At 65.7% G+C, this 9,567-nt stretch overlaps 2 protein-coding genes across 3 annotated transcripts in view; one reads left to right on the top strand and one right to left on the bottom strand.

The window, feature by feature from the left end:
- SFTPB (surfactant protein B) lies at positions 1–3,780 on the top strand. 2 transcript variants are annotated; one of them, XM_042029540.1, is made up of 7 exons: positions 1–397; positions 918–1,075; positions 1,621–1,689; positions 2,374–2,472; positions 2,763–3,122; positions 3,501–3,605; positions 3,691–3,780. In XM_042029540.1, the coding sequence occupies exons 1-7, from the start codon at positions 349–351 to the stop codon at positions 3,724–3,726; spliced, it is 876 nt and encodes a 291-aa protein (XP_041885474.1). In that variant the 5' UTR covers positions 1–348; the 3' UTR covers positions 3,727–3,780. The 2 variants fall into 2 exon arrangements, with proteins under 2 accessions (XP_041885474.1, XP_041885475.1); XM_042029541.1 differs by having other exon boundaries at positions 4–397; positions 951–1,075.
- A 100-nt stretch (positions 3,781–3,880) lies between these two features.
- Positions 3,881–9,567, bottom strand: part of USP39 (ubiquitin specific peptidase 39) — a gene marked incomplete at its 5' end in the record, with an annotated part of 14,154 nt that continues 8,467 nt past the window's right edge. The window contains 12 exons of the mRNA XM_042029582.1: positions 3,881–4,192; positions 4,291–4,377; positions 4,460–4,595; positions 5,175–5,506; positions 6,032–6,099; positions 6,173–6,250; positions 6,676–6,901; positions 7,451–7,603; positions 7,839–7,975; positions 8,433–8,527; positions 8,614–8,683; positions 9,302–9,567. Coding sequence (XP_041885516.1) covers positions 4,145–4,192; positions 4,291–4,377; positions 4,460–4,595; positions 5,175–5,506; positions 6,032–6,099; positions 6,173–6,250; positions 6,676–6,901; positions 7,451–7,603; positions 7,839–7,975; positions 8,433–8,527; positions 8,614–8,683; positions 9,302–9,567 — 1,696 coding nt within the window. The remainder of the gene's footprint in view (positions 4,193–4,290; positions 4,378–4,459; positions 4,596–5,174; positions 5,507–6,031; positions 6,100–6,172; positions 6,251–6,675; positions 6,902–7,450; positions 7,604–7,838; positions 7,976–8,432; positions 8,528–8,613; positions 8,684–9,301) is intronic.

A 9,567-nucleotide genomic window follows, 5' to 3' on the forward strand; every position in this document is an offset into this window, starting at 1 on the left:
CAATGTGAACCCCAGTAGGGACATGGGACCCCAACAGGGAACATGGGGACTCAGTGGGGACATGGAGACATTAAAAGGGACCCCTGCTGGGGACATGGGGCCCTTGAATGGGGACCCCAATGAGGACATGGCTGTGGGGACACCGGGGCATGGGGCCAGCAGCAGAGTGGCAGGGCGGGGGTGGCAGGCCCCGCAGTGTCCCCGTGTGTGTGACACACCTGTCCCCGTGCGCTGGCACGGTGCCAGCGGCCACATCCCGCCTGCGGGGCTATAAGAGGCCACGGGCTCGGCCCTGCCAGCACTGCCGTGGCCCAGCCACTGTTCCCGTCCTCGGCCCTGTCCCCCGCCATGGCCCTGGCACTGCTGCTGCTCCTCGCCCTGCTCGGGACCACCCCAGGTAGGGCCCCTGCATCCCCACAGCCGGGGGCACCCCTAGAGCTGAGTGTCCCCGCAGGGCTGGGCACCCCCAGGGCAGGGCTGGGCACCCCCTTAAGGACCCTGCGGTGAAGTGACGGGGACACGGATGCCTGGGTGCCCCTGGGCAGGGGGGAAGGGGGCCCTTGGGTGAGGGTCCGGGCCCTTGGGACCCCTCTTGGGGTCTCGGGCTAGGATGGGGTATTGGGGGGGTTGTCACTGGCGGGGGTCCCCCATGAGGGATGGGTGGGGGAGGGATGTGGTATCAGGGGGTGTAATGGGGGGGTTCCTTCCACCCAGGTCCCCCCATGATGGCAGGAGTGGAGTTTTGGGGGCTGTGGGTGTTCTGAGGTGGGGGTCATGGTGCCAGGGGTCCCCCGGGATGGGGTGTTGGAGCGGGAGGGTGCGTTGAGGGTTCCCCCACCCCCGGGTCCCCCCAAGAGGTCTGGTGTTGGAGTAGGGTGACTTGAGGGGGGTGTATTGGGGGGGGCCCGGATTGCCAGGTCCCCCTGGCCGGGTGCTGACAGTGGCCACAGGTTTGGGGGCGCCGGGGGGGGGCTGTGGGGTGCCCCCCTCCGCCTGGTGCCAGAACTGGGTGACGGCGCTGCGCTGTGGGGCCCTGGGGCGCTGCCCCCACCTCACTCAGGGACCTCCTGACGTGGTGAGAGACCCCCCCACGTCCCCAGCACCCCTCTGATGTCCCTCCACCCTTCCCTCTGTCCCTGTACCCCCTGTATGTCCCCAAAACTCCACAGGGGTCCCAATACTCCCACCATGGTCCCACGCCATGTCCACATGCATCCCCCATGTCACCGTGTCCCCGTGTCCCACCTCCCAACATCCCTGTGCCACGACATCCCCATGTCCTCATGCTCCCCATGTCCCTGTCTTCCTCTGTTGTCGTTCCCCAATATCCCACATCCCTCTGTCCCCATGTCCCACATCCCCGTGTCCCCATGTCTCACATCCCCGTGTCCCCATGTCTCACATCTCCGTGTCCCCATGTCCCCATGTCCCCATGTCCCATATCCCCATGTCCCCATGTCCCCATGTCTCACATCCCCGTGTCCCTGTGTCTCACATCTCCGTGTCCCCATGTCCCCATGTCCCACATCCCCGTGTCCCCATGTCCCACATCCCCGTGTCCCTGTGTCTCACATCTCCGTGTCCCCACGTCTCACATGTCCCCGCTGTCCTCTCCTGCAGGACGTCTGTGCCATGTGCCAGCAGCTCGTGGGCTTCCTCCGCCACGTCTCCAACCAATCGACCGAGGAGGTGCCTGTGGGGATGGGGTCAGGAGCCACTCTGGGTGTCACCGTGGGGGCCATGGGCACAGGTGCCACTGGGCGTCATGGTGGGTGCCAGCAAGTGCCACACAGGGAGGTGCCACTGTGGCTGATGAGGTGGTGGCGGCCGCTGAGGGTGCCGTGGTTACAGATGCCACCATGGTGACGTGTGCCACTGTGGGTGCTGGGCTGGGGGGAGAAGTGGTGGCCGATGTCAGCAGGTGCCACGGTGGCAAGGTGACAGGATGGATGCCATCGTGTGTGCCATGGCCACAGGTGCCGTGCCACAGGTGCCACCCATGGGCACCAGCAGTGCAGCAGTGACAGGTGTGGCTGGGGTGCGGTGGTGGTGGTGAGGCCGTCACTGTGGGTGTCACTGTGGGTGTCACTGTGGGTGTCACTGTGGGGGTCACTGTGGGTGTCCTGGTGCAGGTGGTGCTAGATCAGGTGGTGAGGATTCTGTGCCTGCATCTGCCTTTTGTGGTGATCCCGTGCCGGGACCTGGTTCAGGCGCTTGTCCATCGCCTCCTCTACGGGTCCTCTACCTCATGAGTGGCAAGGGGGTCTGGGGACACTGTGGCCCCCAGGGACATGCGGGCTGCTGGGGGCTTGGGCACACCATGGCACGCAGGGACACTCCAGGGTGCCCGGGTGACCCTGTGCTGCCCCGCAGAAGCCCCAGCAGGTCTGTGCCACGGTGAAGCTCTGCCACGGAGAGCCCGGGGCCGCCCCGGCCGTGCCCGTCCTTGAGGTGCCCGGCACTCACCTGCAGGTACCGGGACCCGGGGGCAGCGGGGGGAGGGTGGCGGTGGCCCCGCAGGCGATGGCCAGCGCGGTGCGGGGGGGCACAGCCCCGGCTGCGGTGTCCCAGCCCCGGCTGCGGTGTCCCAGCCCCGGCTGCAGTGTCCCAGCCCCGGTTGCGGTGTCCCAGCCCCGGCTGCGGTGTCCCCAGCCCCGGTTGCAGTGTCCCAGCCCCGGCTGCAGTGTCCCCAGCCCCGGTTGCGGTGTCCCCAGCCCCGGTTGCGGTGTCCCCAGCCCCGGCTGCAGCGTCCCCTCCCGCAGGGCCCCGGCGGGGCCGGGCTGTCCCCGGAGGCGCTGCCGATGCCGCTGTGCTGGATGTGCCGCAAGCTCGTGGAGCGGGCCGAGGCCGCTGTCCCCGTGGGCTCGGTGGCCGCGGCGGTGGCCGGGCTGTGCCGGGCGCTGCCGCTGCCCGTGGCCGGAGCGTGCCAGTGCCTGGCCGAGCGCTACGCGGCCCTGCTGCTCGAGGGGCTGCTGGGCCGCCTGGGCCCCCGCCTGCTCTGCCGCCTGTTCCTCGCCTGTCGCAACGGGGACAACTGGGACAACGCGGACGCGGGAACGCTGCCACCCCCCTGGGTGCTGGAGGCCGTCGTGGTGCGGCTGGCGGAGTGTGTCAGGGAGGAGGTGAGGGGGGGCGCGGGGAACACGAGGGGGACACGAAGAGGATGGCCGGGGGGCACAGTCCCCAGGAGGTGACAGGGCACGCCAGGGTTACACAGCACCGAGGGGACACATCCGGGTGTGTCACAGCCCCAAGGAGACGTCCCAGAGTGTCGCAGCCCCCAAAAGCCATGCCAGGGACACAAATGGTGCTGCAGCCCCAAGGGGACAGATCCTGGGGTGCCACAGTCCCACCAGCCCTGGGGACACAGCAAGGTCCCCAGTAAGTGCCACCCTCCCTCAAGAGGACAGTGCCAGAGTCCTCAAGGCACAGCCCTGTGGAGGGGGCTTTGGGGGTGCCCCCACCCTTGGGGGACCCCTGACCCTGTGTCCCCCCCACAGGACCCCAAGGGCGTCGGTGCCCCCGCGCTGTCCCTCCCCCTGGGCCCCTGTGCCCTGGGCCCCATCTTCTGGTGCTCGGGCCCAGAGGCCGCCCGGCGCTGCCAGGTGAGCAGGGACAGGGGGACAGGGGGACAGAGACAGGGGGCTGCCACCCCAACTGACCCCCAACTGACCCCTGTGCCCCTCACAGGCCCTGCAGCACTGCCAGGAGCACGTCTGGCTGTAGGGGGACACCAGGACCCCCCCCAGCACTGCCCAATAAACCTTGGATGCAGCTCTGCCTCAGTGTTTTGGGGTGTTTCGGGGCGTGATGGGGGCTGGGGGGGTCACAGGAAGCAGCAGAAACCACAAACCCCAAGCAGAGGAAAGGTGAAAAGAAGTTACAAAAATAATGGGTGGCATTTACTGGGACACACCTCCGGGGGGACTGGGGGTGTCCCCAGGTGGGTCAGGGGTGCTCCCGGGGCTGTCTGGGTGTTCCCCTGGGGGCTAGGGAGGATGCAGGTGTCCCCAGGTGGGCTGTGGGTGTCCCTGGGAGTCTCTGGGTGTCCCTGGGGAGCTTGAGGTGCTCCCAAAGGGGTCTCAGGGTACCCCTAGGGGGCTGGGGATGTCCCCAAGGGGGTCTCTGCGGGCCCCCGGTGGTCTCAGGCGCCCTGCTGGTTCGTCTCATCCTCCTCGCGTCGCTTCCAGATCTGCAGGAGAGCAGGAGGGGGTTGGGGGGGACACAGGAGACATTCAGGGGGTGTCAGGGGACATTCTGGGGGTACCATCACCCCCTGTCCCTCCTCACCTGGATGTAGGCTTCGGACAGGGTGATCATCTGGGGCAGGATATCGGTCACCTGCAGGTCCTGCAGCTCGTACCACTTCCCTGTGCCCTGCCAGGACCCGGGAGGGGACGGGGTGACTCGGGGGGGTCCCTGTGGCCCCCCCCAAGCCCCCCGAGGAGGGGACACTCACGTGGTGCAGGACATGGATGCGGTAGGAGCCCTCCGAGGGCTTCCCGTCGTGCACGATGTTGGCGATGAGGTCGTAGGTGGTGTGGGCGTGCGCGGCCTGCACCTCCTCCGACAGGTACTCCCGCAGGTCCACGTTCCTGGGGACCCCTCGCAGCCTCAGGGGGGGCACCGGCCGCGGGGGACCCCCACAGCACACACAGACACCCCCAAAGTGCTTCCAAGTCCCTCCTGGACTGTTCCAATCCCCCCCAGATGCCCATGACACCCCCTTAGATACCTACAGCCCCCCATATACCCACAAAACTGTCCCAGATGCCTTCAGCCCTTCCTACATGCCTACAAACTCCACTCAGATATCCACAACCCCCCCAGACACCTACAATCTCCCTTTAGATGGTTTTAATCCACGCCACGTGTTTCCAACCCCCACCAGACGCCTTCAAACGCCTGCTAGATGCTTACAACCCTGCTCAGATACCCACAAAAGCCCCCTTAAACACTTTCAACCCCTCACAGATGCTTTCAACCTCCACTAGATGCCTACAAATCCTCCCAGGTACCCACAAATCCCCCCCAGAAGCCTTCAAGCCCCCCTAGACACCCACAACCCCTCCTAGACACTGTCAAACACCCCCAGATACCCCCAATCTCCTCTTAGGTGCTTATAACCCTCTCCACAAGCTCCCAGCCCCCCAAGCTCCCTGCCCATGGCTCACGTGATGGGGAAGTTGACGATGGTGGGGTTCTTCTCCACGAAGAAGTTGTTCTTGGTGAAGCGCTTGATGCAGAAGATGAGGTAGGGGGGCAGGCGCGTCAGCTGGAAGCGCTTCAGGAAGTTCTCCTTGTAGGTCTTGTACTCCTTCTCGGTGCTACCGTTGAACTTGGCCAGGATGCTGAACAGGGGCACCTGGGGGATGATGAGCTGCTCCTTCTCGTCCTTGTAGAGCGGCGCTGTGGGCAGGTCCAGGGTCAGGTACAGGAAGGTGGACTCCACCATGCGCTCCTGGTACTCGCTGTTCTGCAGCAGCTGCGCCTTCTCCTCCGCCGGCTGCAGGGCACCCGCGGGGACAGCCCCGGTGGGCACATCAGCCCCGCTGGAGCCATCACCCCCAAGAAGCCATCACCCACCCCGGACCCTGCCACCACTCATTTGACCTTGCCACCCCCACTGGACCCTAACCCCCCTTTGTTGTGCCCAAAGGCACCCCCACACACACACCCCAACACCCCCCATCCCTCATCTGACCCCACCACACTCCTCATTTGACCCCACCCCCCCATGAGACACTGGACACTCCCAATCCCCTGGCCCAGGTGCTCCATTATACCCAACCACCTCCTCCATTACACCCAACACCCCCCACCACTCCCAAACTGCCCCCAGCTGACCCCCACCAGACCATGACACCGCTTTTTTAGACCCTGCCGTTCCCATTGTAGCCCAACTCCCCCCACTGGATCCTGCTGGACACCGACACCCCACACTGCACCCCAACATCCCTCACCCCCCTCCATATTCTGACAGCCCTCCCTGGACCCCAACACCCCCCCCCACTGCACCCCCCAGTCCCACCAGGTCAGGGTGTGGCAGCTTCTTGGTGAAGATGCGCATGGAGCCCTGGAACACATCGGTGACGATGGCTGTGGGGACAGGGGGGGCTCAGCGGGGGGACAGCGGCCCCCGAGGGCCCCCCCAGAACCTCCCCCCACTCACTCTTCTTCTTCCTCTTGGTGCCGCCCAGTGCCGCATGCAGCGCGTTCAGGAACCAGGACAGGAACTCCACCCCATCCCCTGCAACGGCAGAGCTGGAGCTGAGCCTGGATCCTGCTCTGCCCCCAGATCCAGAGCCCCCAGACCCAGTGCTGCCTCCCAAGCCCAGCCCTGCACCCGAAATCCAGAGCCCCCAGACCCAGTGCTGCCTCCCAAACCCAGCCCTGCACCCCGAATCCAGAGCCCCCACACCCAGTGCTGCCTCCCAAACCCAGCCCCTGTATCCAGCACTGCTCCCTGAATTTAGAGTCCTCCAGATCCAGCTCTGCACTCCACATCCAGAGCCCCAAATCCAGCACTGGCCGGCAGAGCGAGGGGCGCCCTGCTCCAGCTCTGCCCCCCCAAATCCAGTTCTGCCCCCCCAAATCCAGAGCCTCCAAGGTCCAGCTCTTACCCTCACACCCAGCTCTGCCCCCCAGCCCCAGCTGTGTACCCCCAAACCCCACCCTGCTTGGTGATCTGGAAGTTCTTCTTGCTGCAGAGCACCACAGCCTGGAGCATCTCGTGGGGTGACACGTGCGCCTTGAAATTCCGGGGATTCCAGAGCTTCCTCATGAGCTCCCCGAAGCGCTGCACCAGCAGGAACATGATGTCCCCGGGCGGGCGCTGGATGCGCCGGTAGTTCTCCTCCTCCAGGAAGTAATTCCGCAGGGGAGGCACATTGGACAGGGCCTGGGGACAGAACAGGGGGGATTCAGCCCCGGGATGCCCAGAGGGGTGATCTGTGAGGGTTTTGGGGGAGTTATGCAAACCCTGCACTGCCACGGGTGTGAAGTCCGTGGGAAATCCCAGAATAGCCTGGGGTGCAAAGGACCCAGAGGTGGGGCTGATCCCTGTCAGCCCCACAGTGGGGGCTCGGGAAGGGTTAGGGGGGACTTTCGCCCTAAAAGGCCACCTGCAGCCCCCAGGTGTAATGCCCGTAGAAGAGAAGGTGGGATACACCCTCAGAATCCCCAGAGTGGGATTTTAGGAGGATTTCAGAGAGGATTTAGCCCAAAATGAAGGCAGCATCCCCCAGGTGCATATGCTGTGGGAAAAGAAATGAGATTCATCCCTGAGACCCCCAGAGCATGATTTTCGGAGGGTTTCACCCCAGAATGAAGCCTGAACACTCTCACAGTGTACAGCTACAGGAGACAAGGTGGGATTCCTCCCTGTCAGGCCCACAGTGCAGTTTGGGGGGGTTTCACCCCAAAAGGAAGCCTTTCGCCCTGGTGTCACCTGGAGCACAGCGTTGGCATAGTCGTTGGCCTTGATGTTGTTGAGCCCCACGATGCCAGGAAGATACGTGGTACCATCGTAGGCCCGGGACAGCTTGGCCTGTTTGTCCAGGTGGGCAATGTGCTGGGCCGTGAAGGTGGGCTTGAGCACGTACTGTGGGGGGAGACAGACCTCAGAGACTGGGGGACCCCAACCCAAAACCCTCAGAGACTGTGGGACCCCAATGAAAACCCCTCAGAGCTGGGGAGATCCCAACCTGACACCTCAGAGTCGGGGTACCCCAAACCAGACCCCCTTCAGCACCGGGGGGATCCAAACCCAACTCCCCAGAACTGGGGACCCCACATGTGCCCCACAGAGCCGGGGTACGCCCGGAGCCACCCCGCACCGTGATGTCCTCGAGCGAGGAGTCGATGATCTCGTAGTTGTCAGGCAGGCAGTAGAACTTGAGCGTGTGCAGGTTGAGGAACACGTGGTGGCTCAGCTGCACGCTGTGGATGTAGGCGTGGGACTTCAGCCCGCGGCCTGTGGGGACAGCGCCGTCAGGGGGACACAGGACACCAGGGACAGGCACAGAGCAGCCACGGGAACAGGAAAGGGGCACACAAAGGATCCCCTGCCCACACACGGGGGAGCTGTGCCCACCAGAGGGTCCCTGAGTTCACCCAGCAGCCACCCTGTCTGTCCTTGGCTGTCCCCATGGTGTCCCTTCCAAGCATCCTCTTTGTACCCCTTGACAGCACCCTGTCCCTGGCTGTTCCCTGTCACCTTCCCAGGCAGAATCCCTGTGCCTGGCTGTTCCCTGTGTCCCTCGGCATTTCCGCTGTCCATGGGTGTCCCCAGAGCCCCTGGGGGACTCAGCAACATCCCAGACTCCTTGTGCCCCACTCTAGTCCCTGGGTGTCCCCCATGCCCCCCTCAGCAGCCCCCATGTGTTCCCCATGTCCCCATGCCCTGCAGCAGCCCGAGGGGAGGGTCTCACCCTGGAAGTACTTCCCGCAGACGAGGCAGGCGTAGACGTTGATGTGGGACAGGGAGATGGAGCAGAGCTTCTCAAAGTCGAAGTCCAGGACACTCCTGGGGGAAGGGTGGTGTCACAGGGCTGTGGGGGAGCTGGGGGGACCGCCAGGGACAGGGGGACCCCAAACACCCCCATCACCCACTTGTTGATGGTGTCCAGGTAGGGGCAGTGCCGGCTGCGCTGGTCCTCGGGGTCAAAGCGCCCGTAGCGCACTGGGGGGGCAGGAGAGTGTTAACAAAGGGAGCACAAGGACCCCAAAAGCACCGGGACGACACACCCTCCAGCCCTGCCTCCATTACAGCTCCCCGGGGCTAAGCCCCAGCTCCCCCCAGTGTCCCCAAACCCTGCCCAGAGCTGAGCTCAGGACACCCAGGATCAGTCCTGGTGCCTCCCGGTACACCCTGGTGTGACCCCTCCATCCCAGGATCCCCCCAGACCCCCATTCCCCATCCCTCCCCTCCCGGCTCCCCCCAGCGTGTCCCTCCTCACACACCCCGGAGTCTCACCCACCAGCTCACAAGACATCTCCGTTCCTGAGCACACACAGCCCGGACCCGCCTTACCCCGCGTCCTCCGGGACACCACCGTGACCGCCCGCCCCCGCCCCAGCGTCCCTTCACAGTCCCGGTTCCCGGTTCCCCCACACCCGGTGTGTTCCCAAACCCGCTCGTGTCCCCCGGATCCCGCAGTGCTGCTCCCCCACACGCTGCTGCGTCCCCACACCCGCCCCAGTGCCGCGCAGCCCATCCCGGTGTCCTGTCCCCCCTCATCCCCCCGGTCCCCCGTGTCCCCTCAGCCCGTGAGTCCCATCCGTTCCTCCCGGTCCCCACCGGCGGGCTCGGGCTCAGGGTCGGAGTCTCCATCCGGCTCCCGCTCCCGCTTCACGCGCACAGGCGCGCCGGGGGCGGCGGTGCCGGAGCCCCCCCAGACGCCGCTGCCGGTGCCGGTGCCCGGCTCCCGCTTGACGCGCGCGAGATCCACCGGCAGCGCCTCCGCCGACTCCCGCCGCGCGCGCTCCCGCTCCGCGTCCCGCCGGCCCCGCGGCCGCTCGGCATCGGCGTCGCGGCGGCTGCGGGAGGAGCCCCGGGCGGAGGAG

The sequence above is a fragment of the Corvus kubaryi genome, unplaced genomic scaffold (genome assembly GCF_017639235.1).
Source record: "Corvus kubaryi isolate FWS band 111438036 unplaced genomic scaffold, C.kubaryi_AGA036_p1.0 37326, whole genome shotgun sequence".
In the NCBI taxonomy this organism is placed as follows: domain Eukaryota; kingdom Metazoa; phylum Chordata; class Aves; order Passeriformes; family Corvidae; genus Corvus; species Corvus kubaryi.

Excerpts from the sequence above, each read along its gene's own strand:
- SFTPB (XM_042029540.1), top strand. The coding sequence starts at position 349 with ATGGCCCTGGCACTGCTGCTGCTCCTCGCCCTGCTCGGGACCACCCCA. Across the intron at positions 2,473-2,762 it reads TGCCCGGCACTCACCTGCAG|GGCCCCGGCGGGGCCGGGCT; the intron begins GTACCGGGACCC and ends CCCCTCCCGCAG. Across the intron at positions 3,606-3,690 it reads AGGCCGCCCGGCGCTGCCAG|GCCCTGCAGCACTGCCAGGA; the intron begins GTGAGCAGGGAC and ends TGCCCCTCACAG.